The sequence below is a fragment of the Danio rerio genome, chromosome 4 (assembly GCF_049306965.1).
Source record: "Danio rerio strain Tuebingen ecotype United States chromosome 4, GRCz12tu, whole genome shotgun sequence".
Classification (NCBI taxonomy): Eukaryota; Metazoa; Chordata; class Actinopteri; order Cypriniformes; family Danionidae; genus Danio; species Danio rerio.
In genome coordinates this window covers 65,245,790-65,268,101 of record NC_133179.1, presented here as the reverse complement: position 1 = coordinate 65,268,101, position 22,312 = coordinate 65,245,790, and the positions used below count along the sequence as shown (strand labels likewise).

Here is a 22,312-nt window from a genome sequence, read left to right as displayed (position 1 = left end):
TTCCTAAAAGAATCTTCATTGGCTTATTTTGCTATACGAAAACAACTTTGGAGGACAAACTACAATTTTAGATTCCTACATTGGGATTATTACCAACAACAACCTACAAAGAAAAACCCACTGAGGCCATTTCTCATCCCACTTCTTCATTGAAGACTGAAAAGGTGAGTTGCACATTCTGAATTTACACTCAAATAATATCTGAATGCTAATATTATAAAATGTAAAATCTAAACATGTGTGGATGCATTGTTCAACGTTCTATTAAGTTATTCAGTCATTTTAAAAAGCTTCTTCACAACTGTTTAGTTTTTTTGTTTGTTTGTTTGTTTGTTTATTTGGTTATAAATATTGTTTTTATCCTGACAAATGGACTGTAGCCCAAATAAGTTTCAACCTATTACATATATAGCTTGGAACCTGGCAGTCAATTTTGGAGAATTTGATGTTTCCCCATTCAAACATACAAAGAGGTGGTAACATCAGTGAATGCAAGTGAATGAGTTAAAGCTATGGATGAAGAAATGCAATCGTTCAAAGAAAATGCAACCTCTTACCAACCTACCTGAAGGCCAAGATCTAGTGGGGGTAAATGGGTTTATTCAATGAACATAAATGATGGTCTTACAAGTACAAAACAGAAAGCAGATAAAGTATAAAGTGGAAAACGAGGGAGAAATGTATCAATAAGTCATGATAAAGAATAAATGGGGGGGAAAAAGACTTTTATTGTGGCATGGTGGTGTGATGTCATAAGGCTGCGCCGCTCCCACACTGTGATTCAACTGGAGAAAGGTTTGTTTTTAAAGCTTTTACACAGATGTAAACCGACTGATTAAAATTTCAGGTTGTTCGTTTAATGCTAAATGTACCTGCTGTGGACAATATTATTTTAACCGTTTATACAAAGAAGTATTATTTTACTCACAGTAAGGTCTATTGTTTGAATAAGATAGGATAAACTTTATTTGTTCCCAAGAGGAAATTCTTGTCTTGTGCAAATAAGTTCTACAGCGTTGCTGTAAGCAGACAATAAAATAAATAAAACAAAGAAAATAATTAACAACATTTGTTAAAGTTTAAATAAAGCAACAGTAAAGTGTGTAATAAGTGTTTTAGTGAAGGTTTAATTCATTAAATAGCATAATGTCATTCTATTCGAAGTATACATCACTATATATAAGAAATGGAGTACTAGTCTTAATCGGCTCATTTGTGTCTATTGTTTCTTGCTCAGACTTACCTGATTTCTGTTTGTTAATGACTGTCATATAAGGAAACTGTTAAAGCAAGTGTTGAAGAGAAGTTATTTTGTTTCTGTTCATTGTTTTATTTTTTTTTAAACAGGACATTTTTTATTGTGTTGTTCATTTTAAACAGGATAAAGTGTCTAAACACAGAGAAAAACTCCTGCTGAAGCGACTGATCTCCACACTGTTATAAAGATGGCGTTTATTAAAGAGGAGAGTGAAGATGTGAAGATTAAAGAAACATTCACAGTCAAACAGGAAGATCTGCAGGAACAAACAGGTTGGTTTTCATTCTCAAACACCAACTCAGTCATCTGATCCTCATTCAGATATATTTTAATAATAATACTAAATTAAATCCATCTTGCAGTCCTGACTGTGCTGCCTAGTTCTCCTAAATTCACATAAGCACTCATTGAAAAAAAGGAATGTGTTTCATTTGTAACTTGTTCTCGTGTCTTTTGTCATTATTTTATGTATTATTAGTCTCCCATTTTCTCTACCTTCTTGAGGTTATTGCTTTTCTTGTTCTCCTACTGTTTGTAAAGCGTCCTTGAGCACTGGCACTATATAAAACAAATAAAAACAATAAATTAAAAAAGTTTAACTGAGCTGAGAATATTTGACCTACAGTATTCTCATAGAAGAGATCATCTGCTATTACAGTGATGGTGTTGGCTTAGTACTTTCCATTTGCATAGGTCACGTTGATCACAATTCCCTTTTTTCATCAACTTCTTTATGGGTTTAAACTTGTTTGTAGTAGTTGTTACTAGTTCTCACTGATAGTATCTACAATTACATCATCATTATTATAATAACTAATTATCAGGGCTATTCCCTATTTAATAGCCGCAGGGTCTTAAAATGTCTTAAATTCAAAAACCTAAAAGTTTAGGCCTTAAAAAGTCTTAAATTTACTGAAAGATTGTGTTGTAGGTCTTAAATCTTTTTAAAACAAGTCTTCATTTTCCTTTTTTCATGTTTTGCTACCTAATCTGGCCGAAACCCATACAATCACCAACAATCCATCTCAATAAAACCTTTAACCTTTCATTCAAAAAGGTCATTTTAACTCTATTTCTCATAATGCTTTAATTATTTTCGTGCTTCATTTGTTTAAACGTGCTCTATGTTTTTTCTGCTGAGGACATCGACCTGGACAGATTGTTGTGCATAGATTTAGTTTATTATAGTTTAGTATAGTTAGTAAAACATTTGTGAATTTGTTTTTTATTTTAAAGAAAGTTTATTTTGGAAAAAAAAGTGTGGATCCAAGTAGAGCTCTCTTGTTTTTACACAATATTTAAGATTTTTTGCTAAGAAATATGTAAAATATTTTATTGTTATTATTATTATTATTATTATTGATTTATTATTGTATTATTAAATATTTTATATTATATTTTTTGATAGGACAAATAAAAATCTTTTTCATCTGGGGCATTTGAAAAATTCCTTAATCTAAAATTTCATTCATAATGGTCTTAAAAAATGTCTTAAGTCTTAAATTTAACTTGGTGACACCTGTAGAAACCCTGATTTAAAGTATGTCAGAAAATGTGGATGCCCCTAATTTGAAATATGCTGAATGAAATGGACACTGAATTAATTAATTATTATAAAATATTGTATTCTAAACTATATTTTGTTGTTGTGGGACGACGTGAGACAAAACAATAAAATCATAGTGGAACAATAATGTTTAGCATTGTACTGACTACAACTGGCCAACAAACTAGTCTAAAATGACTTTTGTTGCTTAAGAAATGGATTACAGCATGCTGATGATATGCAAACATCTGAGTGTAAAGTTCATCAGAATATTGACCATATTCTTCAAGTACCAGCAGACATTGAAATTGGAATCTTTTTGCTTGAGACTTTTTTTTTAAAGAATACATTTTTAGATCCTAAAAACAGTGTTGTGCTGCTGAGGTGTAGGACAATAACTGTTTTCAAGGTATAACGCAGTTTGAAAAAAGTCAAGGTTTTAAAACCGCCAATATTTTCTGCTGTACCGTTCATCTGTATATGTAAGTTTTTTTTTTTTTTTTTACATTTTGTTTTAGGACAACAGTATCTCCAGCAGAAAAGATATCCAAAGATGCTGTTTCAAACTGTAAAGAAATCTGTGTTTTTGAAACCAAAGAAGACAGCAGAAGTCAAGGATTTATTTGTATGATTTAGCCATACATGTTTACTGCTCCAAATTATTTAAAAAGTTTCTCAAAAGAAAATGTTTTGTGTTCAAAGAGGAAAAAGTGTCTGTTTACCCAGACATTTAAAAAATATGAGAAATGCTGTTTTGGTCATTCTAAAACACCTCAACTGTTTAAGTATTAATGTTATTATATTATTAATGACCTCCAGAGTGTCTGGAGCGAGTCAAGAGCGTCTGTTCTCCACATCTCATTGCTTCAAACACTACCACATGTTCATTGTGTGTCGGCATTATCCTCTGATGTGAAAGTCTTTTATTAAATAAAGAAAAGATTCATGTAGCTTCTCCTACTGCAGTAAATTCTGTTTTTACTGTTGATATTTCATGCTAGTTAATCAGGAAGTGACGATTTTGTTTTCTTTGATTCATTGGATGGAAACGCTAATTTATTTGAATATTTTTTGTGATCTTCCAGTTTTGCAAATAAATTTAATTTGCATTTTTGGATGGAAACATAGCTATTGCCTACATTTCAGTCACTCAAAGAACAAAGTCACGTATGAGAATGGCTTGTCCTTCTTTAATGAATAAATAGTTTAAATTCACAGATCTTCAACAGGAACATGTACTATAACTAGATTAATGGGATTATTACTTGTTCAAAAAACTATTTAGTACTGCTTACATTCTTATTATTCAAATATTTTTATTGATTTTTCAAAAGTCTTTGATTTTTCCACAACAAACAAATTAAAGAACAAATTAACATGGTACATACCTACAGACATACTCATATCCCATAAAGAAAAAGGGAAAAAGAGAAAAATAAAAATAGGTAAAAACAAATCAGGAAATTAGGGATAAACTCTCACTTAGGATATAATAACCCCTGAGCGTTCAGTGTAGGATAGGAAAGGCTGCCAAACCTCATAAAACTTTTTTTGTAGAGCCTCGGATGGTGTACTTAAGGTGCTCGAGTTAAAGATGTGATAACACTTCTAATATCCAATGATTGTGGGATGGCAGGTTCGTCTTTTTCCACCTGAGAAGAATCAGGTGTCTGGTCAGTAAAGAAGAAAAGGCAATGATTTCGACGTGATTAGCTGACAGGTACATTTCTTCTGCCACTGTACCAAAAATTGAGATCAAAGGATTAGGATCCATATCTTTATTACATTTAGATGAAAATTATCTAAAAATATTGGTCAAAAATGATGTAATCTAGGGCATCCCCGGAACATATGACTTTGAACTACTGGCTCCAAACCACATCTGGGACAAGATGAATCTGACCCTGAATACATTTTTGCCAGCTTGCTCCTAGATAGGTGAAGCCTATGAAGCACCTTAAACTGAAGAAGACCATGTCTAATACATACAGAAGATGAGTGTACCAGTTCTATGGCATATTGCCAGGCTGTATCTGATATTTCTAGTCCCAGTTGGTCTTCCCAGTTTTGCTTTATACGATTTAGGGAAGTAGAGGCAGTTCTTTGGATCACTTCATATAACATGGACATTACACCTTTTTGATATGGGTTCATGTTTACCAATTCATCTATACAGCATGCTTTTGGTTGGTTCAGTGAAGGAGAGAAGTTTTTTTAACGAAACCAAAGACCTGAAGGTACCTAAAAAAATTAGAGTGTGGAATCTCAATGTCTGTTCTTAACTGTTGAAATGAGAAAAATATGGCATCTTTTAACAGGTTCTTATCACAGTTAACTCCCTTCCTAGACCATCATTGGAACGCTGAATCTATAAGAGAGGGGGGGAACAATGGATTTAACAAAATTGGAGCAGAAATTTGGCATTGGCAATCCACTCTCTTCCTTCTTTTTTCCAAGAGTTCCTTTCTTATGCAAGGAATTTTCTTATCCTAGAGAAATGTAAAAATACAATTACCATATTTTCTGGACTATAGAGCGCACCTGTATATAAGCCACATGCGCGCTATTTAAAAAAAAAAGAAAAAAGTTATACAAACCGCACCGGGCTATAAGCCGCAGATATCTATGTTAAAAAATTTGAAATTTACTGCATGTACTGAACGATTTTGTACTGAAACTGTACATGTATGTATGTACTGTTGGACTATTTCTCACTTGCCTTAGTCCACCCCAATTCAATAATCGGTCAGGAGTCAATTAATCAAAATCAATGAATTTATTTATTGAGCATAAGTGAATAAAGCGAAGGTCAGGATCCTGGGCTTTTGAAGAACCGTCAGCCAAGCAGTCTGGATGTCCAAAAGCTCTCAAACTCTCTCGACTCCCTCCTTTTATCCATCAGCAGCGTTCAATCTTTTTGGCCACTCCTCTGATCAGTTACCCCCAATCTCTATTGTTGCCATCAGCTGTTATCAGGCAGAATCATCTCTCAAAGGTCTGTGGTCTGCACACAGAGATACCTCTGCACACAGAAACAAAAGGGCAGGTGAAAGTATCACTTCTCCTTGACATACTTGACACTACTGACATCTGGGGTGCAGCAAGCAACTGTAGCAAAAAATCATCAAAGCACAGCTGAGCATCATAACTTCCTTATAGAATTATCAGGATAATATCAATTTTATTAAAGCATCATACATCATGCATACACAGAAAGCAGTATAAAATGCTGCATCTACCCACATCTGCTTTTCCTCCTAGTCCTGTCTATGAACTCTTGACCTGTGTATGCACCCATCTAGGGGAAGCCCCTCTGCAGCTCTGTCTCCAGCCAGCACCCACACACAGCTCTTGTGGTTTTAGCAGTTAGTTAGAAACACATTATAACAGGTGTTAAGTAGAAGTACGCTATATCAGGAGACATCATCATATCTGACAAAAACACATATTGTAAATTATGAATAGTGAGGCAAATGGGAGTATATTCCTCCAATAGCAAATATATATCAAAAGAAAAGAGTGATTAGTAAGACAATAAAGCAATATTTTCCTCATCTGCTCCAGTTCTCCTTTCTGTATAGAAAAGTCACACGTCACAGCTGCAACCCAGACAGGGACTTTCTGCAAGACTTGTTTGTTACAGATTTAGTTATTTGACATTATAGGGGTGAAAGTTCCTGTCTCATTTTAAGGTCAAACAGAATGTCTTATCATATCATTGCGTGGGCTCATTAGATTATCATGGTTCAAGCAAACACATATGCATTATAAGCATGAGCACATATATATAATTCAAAAGAAGCATTAGACTGTAATTTTATTCCTTCAGTACCTGAACAGATTCTTTCTGAACATTGCCTTTTAACACGGCAGCAACTTTGCTGATAAAAACAGAACATAAAAAAACGGTATTTATTCACCTTTATTTCTCTTGTGTTTGAAACCACAAGTCACTTTAATCATCTTTGCTGAAACCCATGAATTCATCTTCTTCAGTGTCGGAGTTGAACAGCCTCAGAAGCGCTTCGTCACATTTGTCTCCATCAGTCTCGATCTCTGTGTTGCTTTCATCCTCTAGTAAATTTAGCTCTGAAAGTGCACCGCTCTCTTCACGTAGCAGTCCAGCCTTTCGGATCCCAATGGTAATGGTGGATTCTTTGACAGCACTCCACGCTGTTTGGATCCACTGACAGACATCAGAAAAGGATGCTTTTTGCATGCGGCCAGTTTTTGTGAAAGACTTTTTACCACTTGTCATCCAAGTCTTCCACTCAACCCGGAGTGCACCTTTTAAATGCCCAATTCACACTGATGTCAAGTGGCTGTAAATACGTTGTTGTACCTCCAGGAATCACAGCTGTAATGGAGTTTGTTTTCTTGATTGCTGCTTTCACAGAATCTGTGATGTGGGCCCTCATGCTATCCAAAACAAGCAGCGTTTTTTTCTGGTGAAAAAATCGGCTTACCGTAGCACTTGGTTAACCATTGCTTCATTAGGCCTTCCACCATCCAACCTTTGGTATTAACTTTGACCACTATACCTTTCGGGAGTTGTTCTTTGGGCGTAGTTATGTGCTTAAAAATCACCATTGATGGAATTTTTTGTCCGGATGCCGTGCATGTCAGAACGCAGGTAAAGTGCGTTCTCCTATGGCCAGTTGTTTTCAACAACACGGATGATGCACCTGTCTTGGTAACAGTCCTGGTCAGAGGCAGATCAAACGTCAAAGGTACTTCATCCATATTATTGATGTTGTCTGGTCCAATGGAGTTCTCTTTTATCTTTGTTTCAACGAATTTGTGGAAGGTTTCAACTTTTTCCTGATAGTCAGGAGGGAGTTACTGACAGAGAGGGGTCCGTGCTCTATTGGAAAGGTTTCATAAATCTGAAACACCATGACGGCCCAGCTTTGAAACCTTCGATGTTCATTTTGAGGCAGACTGTTTTGGCTTTCAGTCTGATCTTTACAATGCATAAACCTCGGCCATATGCTCTATGTGTGTTCACCAAGTCTTCCAGGACATTTTCAAGTTCAGGCCAACTGCTTTTATGTCCTCTTAAAGCTTTTCTCGACTTTTGGCATTGCATGAGCTCTTCTCGCTACCGCCTCCAACGCCTCACCATAGATTCCTTGACGCTAAGCTTGCGTGCAGCAGCGCAGTTTCCTTCCTGGGTAGCAAGCCCGATTGCCTTTAACTTAACTTGAATCATATGAACTTCTTTTGAGGATTTGAATATAATTTCCAGTTAGTAATTTGTCATGAGTGTTCTATCTGCTAAAGAAAAAGTAGCGCAGTCTATTTTTCTTTGCATAGATTTTTCGTCTCTTATTTTTTATTCTACCGGTAATTCCGATCAGAGCGTCCCTAGCGGTGGAAGAAAAATCCACAGAATAGCTGCTTCTTTGTATAAGCCGCATGGTCAAAACCTAGGGAAAAAGTAGAATCTTATAGTCCAGAAAGTATGGTAATCAACTTCTTGAAAAATGAATTGACAAAAAAAAAAAAACAGGCACAGTCTGAAATAGAAACAGAAATCTTGGTAGTATTGTCACTTTAATGGAATTCATCTTCCCATCCAAAGATAAAGGAAGGATTTACCACCATGCCATGTCTCGTTTGGCTTTGTCTAATGTTGTTTTAAAATTATTATTGAACAAATCCTTATATTTGCGTGTCACACTCACACCCAGATATACAAATTTATCAGGACTTGCTGAAAATGGAAAGGATTGGAACGACGTTTGCTGTGCTCTATCATTGATAGGGAAAAGGAGACACTTTGCTAGATTGACTATGTATCCAGAAACATTTCCCAGTTCTGAAATTATTGTAAGAGCTTTTTGAATACATGTATCTGGATTTGACAGAAAAAGAAGATCATCAGCATATAGCAGGAACTTATGTTCTTGTCCCTCTCTGAAAACTCCTTGCAAGCTATCTGAGTTCTTTACGATTGCAAGAGGTTCAATGGCAATGTCAAAGAGCAGAGGGGACAGAGGGTATTCCTGCCTCGTTCCCCTAAAGCAGGCATGTCCAAACTCAGTCATGGAGGTCCGGTGTCCTGGAAAGTTTAGTTCCAATGCCAATCAGACACACCTTGACTTCCTAAACAAGCTCTTACTAGGTTTTCTAGAAACACCCCAGGATCTTATAATTACAGCAGAGTAAGCTGATCGGACAATAAGATTCACATTTAAGTGGATCTTTTTCCCTTTTAAGAAGTACTGTTATAGCAGCCGATGTCATAAAGAGGGGGGGTGATTCCGAGACAAGAGCTTCAGCAAATACCTTGCACAACAGGGGTGTAAGCTTGACAGTAAACTTCTTATAAAACTCAGCTGGGAAGCCACCAGGGCCAGATCTACTTTTCAATTTTCCGGTTTTCACTTTTTTGATTGCATTTTCAATTTCAGAAGGTGTTATTTTCCTTCTGATGCCAACTGATCTGAATCACAGATGGTAATTCCAAATAATAATAAAAAACCTCATTACTTTCAATTTTGTTTTCCTCAGAGCTGCAACTATAAAACCAACTGCAGAGGATCATTTCAGTTGGTAACACAATAACCTGCCAGCTCGTTCATAACGCCTTTTCACTTGTCAAGGAGTCATATTCTACTTGCAGCAGTGGCGTAGCGGACGGGCCAGCAGGGGGCGTGATTAGGGGGGGCCCCTCGTCGTCGTGATTTTCAATAATTAAAAATCCACCGACGAACGCAATAATCAAACTCTTGGGAACAACTGTGGTCGGAACCAAAGTTCACACGTCTGTGTTCTCTGAACACCTCTCAAGCGGTGGACTACTTAATTCTGATTGCTTGCCGCCAATGTTGCCAACTTAGCGACTTTGTCACTAGATTTAGCGACTTTTCAGACCCCCTTAGCGACAAATCTAGCGACTTTTTTTGTGTTATTGGAGATTTTTTTTAGACTGTCATTTGTCCATACTGTACCGTCCCTACTCTTCTCAACGAGCTGCGTGTGATGCCGCCGGCCCCTCCCCCGCCTCACAGCACTGACAGGCGGCCCAGTCAGTCCTCTACAGCAGCCTCTCCCACCTGCAGCCCGAGAGCAGATCACCCCTCTGCGTACCGACGACAAATGATTTAGCACAGGCAGTGTGAAGGTATTTCCCTTGTACAGTCAAACCGATCTACTTCTACTTTATTTTAACAATTTAATTGGACCGTTTATTCTTTTCTTGTTCACAATCACAGACATCAGTGACAGTTTCTGAACTTGTCTGAGTTATCAGACAAATAAATATTACATATGAGAGATTACTGCACATTCACTACATATCTATAATGACATACTGTATTCAAACAGCAATAAATTTAGTTAAATAAACATGCTTATATAAAGTGTAGTGCAATTATAAATGCCCCTTTATTAACCATTGGCTGTTAAACAAACAGAAACGGTAGAACGTGATGAAGCTAGTGATATGCAAATTGACGTATGAAGTATCCACCCCCCCCCCCCCCCCCCCCCCCCTTCATCAGGGGGCCCCGTCAGCGATCCCTGCAGGGGGACCTCTGCATTTTGCGCTACGCCACTGACTTGCAGAAGAAGTTTTTTTTCTTTATGGAGCTATTCAGAAGGTGATGTTGAGTGTAGCTGATCCATTGTATTTTATTCATAATCTCTGTAAGCCGTTTTGACATTGTTTTATTTGCACTACGTTGATCTGAAATAATCTGTCCTCTTATATATGCTTTCAGAGTATCCAATAGGATGCTTTAACTTATCTCTGGGGATTCGTTTGTCTCAAAGTAGAAATCTATTTGAGCATCAATAAATTTTACAAAATCGTCATCTGCCAATAGTATTGAATTTAACCGTCATGTACATTGGGCAATTACATTGCCTGGAAAACAGTTTTAGTGAGACTGGACAATGGTCCAAAATAACAATACCACCATACTCTACTTCTGACATTAAAGGGTCACAAAACACCAAAACACATTTTTTGAGTTGTTTACAGTCGTATATGTGTCCCACACTGCTAAAAACACTATTAGGAAACACATATTTCACCAAAAAGTGAAAATTGGTTGTTTTTGCGTTATTTTGAGCAAATTCGTACTTCCGGTTTAAAATGAATTTTTGAAGCTGCCTCACGGCCATGAGATCTTAGCGTGTATTCCAGCATGTAGACTGAACATCTACCTGGGAGTACCTTATGACGTCTCTGAGTGTGCTGCATTCATTCATGAGTAAGACTTGGTTGAAACCAATCAACGCGCTCTATTGTGTATGCGGTGCAACCTCATTAATGTGCATGATATCTTTGAAGACTGTTTGTACCTGTACAGTGTTCAGACGGCAGAGAGACGCCACGCTGTGTTGCCAAGTGGGAGAACAAGAAATATTTGGTCGTCAGTGTTGCCTTTTATAATTTGCTGCAGTGAAGGTTTTGTTTTTATTTTCCCTCTATGATAGCGTAGCTGGACTCACGTGTGGATTATGCTGCACGCGACACGTGACAGAAATGTGTGTCTAAGGAACATTTTTTACCCGAGAGCTTTTCTCGTCTGAAAATGGTGAAATCCAGATTTGCTGCTCGTCTCCTTTAATAAAAGACAGAGCTCCAGTATGTGTTGATTGTCCTGTCTCTACAGATTTGTTAAGTGAGCGACCAGTGGTTTTTGTTTGTTTATTCAGAGGCAAAGTTAGTTCGTCAGCAGTACTCTTTCAGTGTTTAGAGACAGACCTTAGTCAAATGGTTTCTAAGTTAATAAAGTTTACAGTACGATAATATATATACAATATTATGGACTGAAAAATCCACTGTAAATGCTGCTCTCCGAGTGTAAACATGTTAGCACCACAATCAAACTTACACCCGCATTTTGTGACAGGAATAACATACATGGCTTTCTGACGCTACCTACCAAGTGCATCTAAGTTACAGAGAAATGTGAAGGATTTTTTTTTGCAACAAACATTGCATGAAAGATACACGCTTCCAGCAATTCCTCGAATCAAATATCTCGTTTGTCACCGGGCACGAATGAAATTCCTGAATGAAAGAGCCAAACTGCAATTAAAATCTACCATTTAATAATTTGCCAAATAATTTGATTACTGATGTCCATGTAAACACAGTCACTGACTTTCTCCTCTGCATCTGTGTGTTTGTTTTGCCTCTGTGAAAATCAGCACGTGCCCAAAACTGACACTCCCTTTTTTATGCTAATTTTTACTGACCTTACCCTACTCTAACACTTCGCCTACACACACAGGCTATCCTGATTAGCTATGAGTTTTGATTGATTTATTTAGGTGTATTTATGTGAGAGTGAAGTCTGACAACAATAAATATTCTCATCAGGAATAAAACCACCTGTTTTTATACCCGTGCTGACTCTGCCGAGCTGTAGCTATAAAGTTAGGTCTGCTACTGTTATTTTATACTGGGAAGGCTACATCATTTATTTTATTATAACAATTTGCTAATAGTTCCTATACAATGTTTTTATGGGTTGCTGAGAATACATTTCAGGTGTTCAATACATTGCATGTCAGTTTCGAAAATAAAAGTAGATGCTGGAAAAAGTGCCTAAAAGTCTTTGATTTTCATTAGTCTGTGTCTGTATGAACCCTGTATGAAATCAGTGTAAAATGTTTAATCTTGAGGTGATGGTAAATTTAGTGATGTTCAATCGTCAGCTCCCTTTGTCGTCAGGTTGTGTGATGTATGTTGCTGAACTGTATTCAAATGTTATAAATATAAAAAAAAAAAACACATTTCGAAATATAACTGCAGTATGTCAATTTAGTTTATTTGTGTGTGCTGTGCTCATAGACTTTAGAAAGCGCTCATTTGTTTGATTTCTCTTCGAGAAGCTAAGCAAGTCTCAAAAATGTAAGGTCCTTGTACCCTCTCTGAGTCACTGGGGCCCTAGCTGCAATAAACTGGCTTTGGGAGGGCCCAGCTTGCAAAAGGTTGAGAACCCCTGCTTTATGCAGATGCTGACAGGCATGTCTCATGTCTGCAAGGCAAAAATTCAGCTGTTTGTTCAGCTGTTACGCAATAACTTTTTTTTCTGGTGTGTTTACCAGTCAGGCACAGAATATACAAGTATTCCCTGTCTGCTTTACACATTTTAGAAAAACATTTTGTTGTAATTGTGAATATATAGGAATAAAAATAGGCCATTTACAGCTTTCAAATCTGTCTGATCAATATGACCAAAATGACTTTTATGATCAATTATGTAAGAAACTCTGAAAACTGGACTGACAGTTTAAATTTACTTTAACTTCTATGTTAAGTGGCTTTAACACAATTTACATTGCAAAAGCACTAGATAAATAAGGATGACTTAAAGGGCACCTATGGTAAAAAATCTACTTTTCAAGCTGTTTGGACAGATCTGTGTGTTGGTATAGTGTATCGACCGTCATACTGGGGTGATATGAACACACCCAGTCCTTTTTTTTCAATTTAACTACAAAAAAAGGGTCTGCCAATTAGAGCTGTTTTCAAATCGATCGCACCATTACGTAGGTGTGCGATCCCCCCGCCCACCGAATTGATTGACAGCTGCGCGCATTAACATGTTCCGGTAGTCGCGTGTACGTGTCAACAAGACCAGACAGACATACGCAAAGCAACCGGGAATAAAAGGTCTGTTCTGTTTGCTAGGATCAGCAATCATCATCAAATGTGATTAAGAGTGAGTTTCACATGTTTAAAGTGTTTTAAAACAGAATATGTGTGTAATTAATTACAGCGTTTTACTTCAGCTTTACTTCATCAGCACAGCCGCGTGTCAGAACAATTATAAAAGAAGACGCTTCAATCCCGGTTTGTGGAAGTTAAATCAGGTTTATTTTGTACATTAGCATAACAGATATCCACACAGTACTTGAGGTTAGCCTTAACTAAGCTAAGCGCGCTCTGTGTGTCTGCCTGCCTGCCTGCGTGTGTATCTGTGTGTGTGTGTGTGTGTGTGTGTGTGCGCGTTAACTTTGTAATGATATTGTATGTGTGTGACTCATCAATGCAACTTCACAATACTGATTAGTAAAAGTTAGTTCTTACTGTAGTATCTCACAAACGCAACGTGAGACCTTCTTCCTTTAAGACTGTCTGTTGTCTGACGCAGCTGAGGGAGGAGGCATGTAGAAACAGTGGGCGGGCAGAACTCGGCTTAAAGGCGCAGTACGACAAAACCACCCCCTGCTGGAAATCAGTATAAAACAGCATCTTGTAAAAGGTATAATGAAAAATCTGATGGGTATTTTGATCTGAAACTTTATATACACATTCTAGAGACGCAAAAGACTTATATTAAATCTGAAAAAAGGGGTAACCTAGGTGCCCTTTAAGACTTAATGAAAAGACTTAATGAAAACTAATGTTTTATTTTTTTTTATTTCAGACCTAACTGAAGAAAACGAGGGGAGTAAACAGGAGGAACATCATGTCAAAATTGAGGAAAAAACTTTTTTACAGACTGATGGTATTTTAAAAAGGAGAGACAAGAATCGTTTCACCTGCACTCAGTGTGGAAAGAGTTTTGGAAGAAAATACATTCTTAAGATTCACATGAGGATCCACACTGGAGAGAAACCATTCACATGCACCCAGTGTGGGAAGAGTTTCAGCTTATCGTGGTCCCGTAATCTACACAAGAGGATCCACACTGGAGAGAAACTATTCACATGCACTCAGTGTGGGAAGAGTTTCACCTGCTCATCATCCCTTAATCAACACATGAGGATCCACACTGGAGAGAAACCATTCACATGCACCCAGTGTGGGAAGAGTTTCAGCTTATCGTGGTCCCGTAATCTACACATGAGGATCCACACTGGAGAGAAACCATACACATGCACTCAGTGTGGGAAGAGTTTCAGCAGCTCATCACACTTTAATTACCACATGAGGATCCACGCTGGAGAGAAACTATTCACATGCACTCAGTGTGGGAAGAGTTTCAGCTGCTCATCATCCCTTAATCAACACATGAGGATCCACACTGGAGAGAAACCATTCACATGCCTTCAGTGTGGGAAGAGTTTCAGCAAATCATCAAACTTTATTCTACACATGATGATCCACACTGGAGAGAAACCTTTTAAATGCACTCAGTGTGGGAAGAGTTTCAGCCAATCATCACACCTTAAACACCACACGAGAATCCACTCTGGAGAGAAACCATTTACATGCACTCAGTGTTGGAAGAGTTTCAGCCGCTCATCATACCTTAATCAACACATGAGGATCCACACTGGAGAGAAACCATTCACATGCACTCAGTGTGGGAAGAGTTTCAGCCAATCATCACACCTTAATCACCACATGAGGATCCACACTGGAGAGAAACCATTCACATGCACTCAGTGTGGGAAGAGTTTCAGCCGCTCATCATACCTTAATCAACACATGAGGATCCACACTGGAAAGAAACCATTCACATGCACTTAAGCCGTGGTCACACTGGACTTTTCTACCCATACACTTCCTTGCGTGTATTCCAGCATGTAGACTGTCTGTCTGTACCTGGGAGTATTTCATGACGTCTCTGAGTGTACTGCATTCATTCATGAGAAAGACTTTGTTCAAACCAATCAGTGCGCTCTATTGTGTATTCGGGGCAACTTCATTAATATGTATGATAGCTTTAAAGACTGTTTTACCTCAAACAGTGTTCAGACGGCAGAGAGACGACTAGTTGGGTTGCCAAAACAAGTGGGAGAAGAGGAATTGTTTAAAGTCAGTACGTTAAAATCACTACAATATTATGGACTGAAGGATCTGCTGTAAATGCTGCTCTCTGAGTGTAAACATGTAAACGCGTTTTTTGACAGGATAGTCTACACACGCACATGGCTTTCTGACTTACTGAGTGCATCTCAGTTACCGAGAAATGCAGTTTTTTTTCTCTTATACAATGTGCGGTATCAAACATTCCACTGTCATTAAACAGTCAGTTACTGATGTCCATGTAAACCAGGGGTCTCAAACTCAATTTACCTGGGGGCCGCAGGAGGCAAAGTCTGGGTGAGGCTGGGCCGCATAAGGGATTTCACAAAAAAAGTCCTCAAATGTCATTATTAACAGTTTTAATTATTTCTTCTGAACATGAAATGTCCTGAACATTAATAGAACATTGAGTGAAGATTATGAACAGTTCTTCTGAACATGGCATTTAAAAACACCCCCACCCCACTCCAGTCACATCAGTCTGTACCAGTCTGTATCTACCTATAATACATATGCAGGCTGTAGCTAGGTAGCTAAGTGGCAGGCAGGGGCGGGAACAGCTTACCTTGGTTCTGGCCGGCGCGAGTTCCTTCCTAAACACTTCCCGCCCGTCACAGCGTCTAACAAAGGGGCGGGGTGCGTGGTGACGTCACCGGCATCCCTGCCCCTTTGTTTACACGGCGGGCGGGGAATGCCAGTGACCGCTGTGTACGGATAGAATTAGCGGAGCGGAGAGCGCTCTCTCTCCCCGCTCCGTTGATTCTGTCAGTGTACAGCGGTCGGCGCGGGCCACAAAATATTGCACTGAGGGCCGCAAATGGCCCGCGGGCCGCGAGTTTGAGACCCCTGATGTAAACAGTCACTGTCTTTCTCCCCTGCGTCTGTGTGTTTGTTGTGCCTCTGTGAAAATTTTGTAGAAATGTGTTGCGCTCCTTGCGTTTACTGTAAACACAATGATGGCAACTGAGAGAAGAACAGTTTCATAAACATCTGGCAAACAGCATCTCTGCTGCTTAAAATCTCTTTGCAAGTGATTGTACAGATGCGGATATATCTGTACTCTACTCTTCAGTGTATTCATGTAGCTAGTGTTGTTTTCGATGATGTTCTTTGTCTGACTCCCTGAATGAGAAACAAATCATCTATTTATTAGTAAAGTTTCTTTACTTTTAGATTCAAGATTCTTTCTAGTTTACTACATTTACTGTTTTGAGTAGAATACAAACTTGATAAATATTTGATGATTTTGGCAGAGCGACAAGTATTTAGTTTTACAATATTAATACACTGTGATAATCCCAAGACTCCAGATTGGAATATGTGGTAAATCTTGATTGGATGCCTGCATTACTCATCAATGGGTATATAAAAGTTGTTGTGCTAGCTACCCCTGGACGCTGTGGCTACTCAGGAGTCCACATGTCAAGACCTGCCATCTCATTGACTCTTTAACTTTATGGTTTTGTTTTGCATTACTTATATTATGTAGTTAAAGTGTTGTTGTGATTATATCCTAAGTTCTTTATCTTCATTATTATGCCTAGACATTTGTTGGTTGCTTTGATTGATTGTTCTGAGTTACATTTTATAATAAATCATTTGCATTCAGGCTATTTTGTTGTCTCATCTCACTTTTATGGTGCAACTCAAACAAGCAGGTCATAACATTTTGCAAAATGTGTCCGGTTGTTACCGAGATCTTGTCCTTTCAGTCATGACCATAGATGTGAGTAGGAACCTAGATTGAGTGGTAAATTTAGAACATTGCCTTTCATCTCAGCTACTTCACCACAACAGACAATCACATCAAATGCATTACTGCTACTCCTCCACTGATCCATCTTTTAATCTCACATTCCATTTTTCATGAAAAAAAAAAAAAACGCAGATACTTGTACTCCATTTGGGGTAAAGACTCTCCAAACTGGAGATGGCCACCTTTTTACCAGTCAAGCACCATGGTTTCTGACTCAGAGGTGCTGTTTATTTCCCTGCCATGTCACACTCAGCAGCAAACCGTCCCACTGCATGCTGAAAGTCCATGTCCTATGAAGCCAAAAAAACAACGTTATCTGCCAATGGCAGAGACAGTCCTAGCCTGCACCTAAAATTCTGGCAGTAAAATTATTATATTTTTATTAGGTCAGCCTCAAAAATAACACATTTACTAAACAAAATGAATAAATAGATGGATGGATAGACAATGTAAGTAAGTAAGGGAAGTAGGATGGCTTGTTCAACCATATAAGGAGAAGCACTTTAGCAACGAGACCAGCAGCGTGTAAGTACATTTAGACTTGTTTTCAGTTGTTTGTGTGTAGTGCTAGAAATATTACTCACTGTTTCCTTGGTTACTGTAAGAGCTTGTGTGTGGATCACGGTCGGTTTTGCACCCCTCGCCTCAGTTTCTGTTGTTGTATTGTGGGAACTCTTGAGGCATGTCAAGCTGAATTCTATCAGCAAGCGCTCAGGGGTGTATATAAGCAGCTAGTCTCACTGCGTGTGAAGACCGACGAGTGTAAAGACCATTGACTCTACCTGTGCGACTCCACCGAGCAAAGACACTGACAAAGCACCTGAGTACTTTATTTATTTATTTTACTTAATCTTGGCACTTATTATTGTTTTCATTGCACTTTTATTATGTGTTAACTAATTCCTGTTGTTACTAACACTCGCAAAGCACGGGAGGTAAGCTGCAGGCATAATTATCACAACCTTCGTTCAATACATGCATCTGCTATTTCACGACTCTCTCCGTGGGCCTCTGAAATTGTCAATCTGCTGTTCACAAGGCAGATTTTATTACCTCCATAGCTACACATTCTGACTATAATCTCATGGCTCTAACTGAGACCTGGTTGAGACCGGAGGACACTGCTACACATGCTACTCTTTCTGCTAATTTCTCTTTCTCCCACACTCCTCGTCAGACAGGGAGAGGGGGTGGAACTGGACTACTGATTTCCAAAGAATGGAAATTTACTCAAAGATAGTCACTGGCAAAGATCAGCTCCTTTGAATTCCATGCAGCCACCATTATCCACTCCTTCTACATAAATGTGGTTGTCATCTACCGCCCACCAGGTACATTAGGTCACTTCTTAGATGAACTGGATGTTCTTCTCTCATCTTTTTCTGTTTATGACACTCCCTTGTTGGTGCTAGGTGACTTCAACATCCACATTGAAAAACCTCAAGCTACTGACTTCCAGACTCTGCTTGCCTCTTTTGACCTCAAAAGAGCACCTACTTCTGCTACTGATCTTATTTACACGCGACATTGCTTCACTGATTAAACACTAGTAACTCCACTACACACATCGGAATATTTCCTTTTGTCTCTCAACATCCACAGGACTCCTGAGCCACCATACACTCCAAAACAAGTTGCCTTTCGCAGAAACCTACGATCTCTCTCACCCAATAGACTATCCAGCATTGTTTCAGACACACTTCCTCCATCTTACAAATTCTCTGCACTTGATTTCTGACTATCTGCTGCTTCTGATGCCATGTGAAAACTTCAGATTTTAGTGGCTTGTTTTTCTAGGGGTATGATTCACGCTTTTGGTGCGAGAGGTCCTGGGTTCAAAATTATGGCTTTTATAAAAAGGTGTTTCAAAGCATTCCAGTTTGTCAGCAGATAGTGTCACCACATAAAAAATTTCTTGCAAAGTGGCTTGCTGGTCTTGGAGTATGATTCTCGTTCATGCCATGACAAATCCCAGGTTCAAATTTCGGTTGAGCCCCTACAGTTGTCTGCTGTTTTGTAAGGGCGTTGTGGCTTTGCCAGTTTGTCGGCAGATAGTGTCACCATGTAAAGTTGCTGTTTTGCAGTGGCTCGGTGGTCTAGGGGTATGATTCTCGCTTAGGGTGCCCTTGATTTGTTAGAGAAAAATTTCTGACTATCTGATACTTCTGACGCCATGTAAAATGTGAACACTTTAGTGGCTCGTTGGTCTAGGGCAGGGGTGTCCAAACTCGGTCCTCGAGGGCCGGTGTCCGGCATATTTTAGTTTCAACACCAATTAAACACACCTAAACCAGCTAATCAAGCTCTTCTAAATATACTAGAAAGCTCCATGGAGTTGAAGTGTGTTGAAGGAAGGTGGAGCTAAACTATGCAGGACACCGGCCCTCCAGGACTGAGTTTGGACACCCCCGGGTATGATTCTAGTTTCGTGTGCGAGAGGTCCGGGGTTTTAAATCCCAGACAAGCCCTTGCAGGTGTCCAGCGTTTTACAGGGCATTATGTCTTTCATAAAAACGTCTTTCGAAGAATTCCAGTTTGTCAGCAGGGGTCCGTTCTTCGTAAGTGGATTACTCAGTTAGCTGTATTTAGATATTGACGATTTAACACGATCCAGGATCGTTTCGTTCTTCAAAGTTGATCTAAGAGTTGTTGTCATAGCAACAGTTCTGCTAGGTCAAACCTGATCGGAAGCAGGTTAAATTCATATAAATAGGATTAGATCGGCTCAGTTCAAGCAAAGATAATACAGAAAGTAAGTACCGAATTCTAATATTTTCTTACAGTAGTAGTTATATATACTTGGGAAAATGGTAAATATTTTTAATCCTTAAAGACAGAGACAACCGCCCGCGGCTAAAAATCACTATTGTTATTTAATGTTCAATAACTTTTGATCCGCACATGCAATCTTTACCATTTAAAAACTGGCATGAAGCAGGGATTCTAAGCTTTACGGTGATGTAAAGCAAGTCCTTTGGACTTACGGAAGCTCCATGGTAAGTGTGGATACGTCATCAAATTTTGACAACACTGATTTGTCAAAAGGGTTTGACTCGGTTTGTGTCTCTTGGCAAATCGGACGTGGTTGCTAACGCGTTGTCCCTCCTCCATGCAAAGATTGGTTCAAACTGTTCTCTACTCAACCAATAAACATAGACTTTTGTCTTGCAAAGCACCAATCAACTATTTGAACAGTGACATTATAGGGTATATGCACGAACAAAAAACAAATAACAACAGAAAAAAAAACGATTTGCATAATATAATTTTCATATAAGAGAAATCAATGTTGATAGAACTGACAAAAACTGACAGAAATGACAGAACAAAGGTACAGCAAAGACGAGGTACTGGAGTTGCTGTTCTCAAATGACTCTCATGACAGTGATCCAGCAGTGTCAGATTCTGAATCTGGCGCGGACACCTGGTGCAGTGAGGAGAATTATTGCCAGGGGATCGATCCATTCGAGGACAACATGTGAGTAATATCGTTGTGTACAATGTGTGTGATATGTGTATATAGGTGTAATAGTATAGTATGCTTTTCTGTGGCTCAAATGGTAGTGCGATGCGCTATAAGTCACAGGTGTTTAGTTTCGAATCTCATGTAAAGCACTAATTCTGAAAATTATTATTTTTTTGTGTGTGTATGTTTTTTTGTTGTTGTTGATGACAAAAACATCTCCCAAAACGTGGAAATAAATATTATACATGAATATATACTACAGCAGAATTAGAATAGGCTTTATGTTGAAAACACATAACACACATTTGTCTAGTCATGATTTTCTGATACAAAAGACAGACATTTATATATTTTATAATGACAAAATATCTACTTTCCTAAAAATACTTGATCTCCTGCTATGTACCTGTGTGTTATACTCCCCTGTGGCGTTTTGTGTGTGTTGTATGTGTAGTGAGGGGGGAAAAACTATAACAATGAAATTAGTTCTTGTTTTATGTTTTATTTATTATTCACATGTATATTCACAATCTTCATTTTTTTATTTTAGTCAGGAGGATGAGAGACAAAATGCACTACCCAGTGGCAGCAGGATTTCTGAGGCTGAAGGGGATGCCCAGATGGGCCAAAGTATCCAGGTGAGGCCCACACCATATTCGTCTTCCAGACCATCTCCTCTGAAAGAGACAGGACGAGAAGCAGAAAGGGAACCAGTATACGGTAGAGGGAGAGAACGAGACCGAGAAAGAGGAAGAATGAGAGGGAGAGGAAGAGAAGGAGAGAGATGGAGAGGAAGAGGGAGAGGAAGAGAAGGAGAAAGAGGAATAGAAAGAGAAAGAGGAAGAGAAAGATGGAGAGGAAGAGGGAGAGGAAGAGGAAGAGGGGAAAGAAGAGAAAGTGGAGTTGAAAGGCAACTTGCAAACATGCATGTTTTAGGAGACCATGGGTCTGGATGGAATGGACCCGAGGTGGCAGACACTGCGCATCAGCTTCCACACTTTTTTATGAAGGTATTTTTGGTGCAAAACTCCCAAGCAGCTGTAAAAGTGTCATTTGTAGTTGTAAAAAATAGCCACACATGCGTATCAGTAAATTTGTACTCGCAGAGCAAATTTGCAAATGTGTAGGTATTTTTTGTCTCCAACAAACACAACGCAACATTTACACCTGCACAAATTCTTCAGTACAGGTGCACAAATCCCATCGGACGAATCACAAATGCAGAAACTCATCCGCTCATGTTCTTTGCTACTATTGTTGCAGTGAATATGGTGCAAAACACATTCACACACCTGCATCCAGAAATGTGAAGTCACAGACAAAACTTGCACATCTGTAGATTAGAATGTGTATCCGCACAAAGAGAGCTGAACGTGTGTAGAATGTTTGATTATTTTTTTTCTAAGCACGAACAGAAATATGTTCCTGCAACTGCTCAAATCTGCCGCTACGAGTCTCAAGCGCTGTTTTTCACTTGCAAATCTACATTTCGCTCTCTCGCTCTTCTGCACCAAAAATCACTGTGACATTTGGTGCAAAAGTTACTTGTGTATCTGCCAACC

At 38.7% G+C, this 22,312-nt stretch overlaps 3 protein-coding genes across 8 annotated transcripts in view; all 3 read left to right on the top strand.

The window, feature by feature from the left end:
* The window catches only part of znf1069 (zinc finger protein 1069), a 616,019-nt gene that overhangs the window by 98,994 nt on the left and 494,713 nt on the right, over positions 1-22,312 (top strand). The gene's annotated exons all lie outside the window — the stretch shown is intronic.
* LOC110439389 (NACHT, LRR and PYD domains-containing protein 3) overlaps positions 1-22,312 on the top strand; it is a 440,964-nt gene that overhangs the window by 267,815 nt on the left and 150,837 nt on the right. The window lies entirely within an intron of this gene.
* On the top strand, positions 70-17,139 carry LOC108183754 (uncharacterized). Of its 4 annotated transcripts, XM_073948724.1 has the most exons (4): positions 70-164; positions 1,381-1,530; positions 13,925-14,035; positions 14,201-17,139. In XM_073948724.1, exon 4 carries the CDS (start codon positions 14,368-14,370, stop codon positions 15,247-15,249), a length of 882 nt encoding a protein of 293 aa, XP_073804825.1. In that variant the 5' UTR covers positions 70-164; positions 1,381-1,530; positions 13,925-14,035; positions 14,201-14,367; the 3' UTR covers positions 15,250-17,139. The 4 variants fall into 4 exon arrangements, with proteins under 4 accessions (XP_073804825.1, XP_073804824.1, XP_073804823.1 ...); XM_073948723.1 differs by lacking the exon at positions 13,925-14,035; XM_073948722.1 differs by lacking the exons at positions 70-164; positions 13,925-14,035 and adding an exon at positions 753-795.

Bases quoted from the DNA above. Each gene is read 5' to 3' on its own strand.
- LOC108183754 (XM_073948723.1), top strand. From the start codon at position 1,446: ATGGCGTTTATTAAAGAGGAGAGTGAAGATGTGAAGATTAAAGAAACA. The intron at 1,531-14,200 runs GTTGGTTTTCAT...TTTTTATTTCAG, and splicing joins AGATCTGCAGGAACAAACAG to ACCTAACTGAAGAAAACGAG.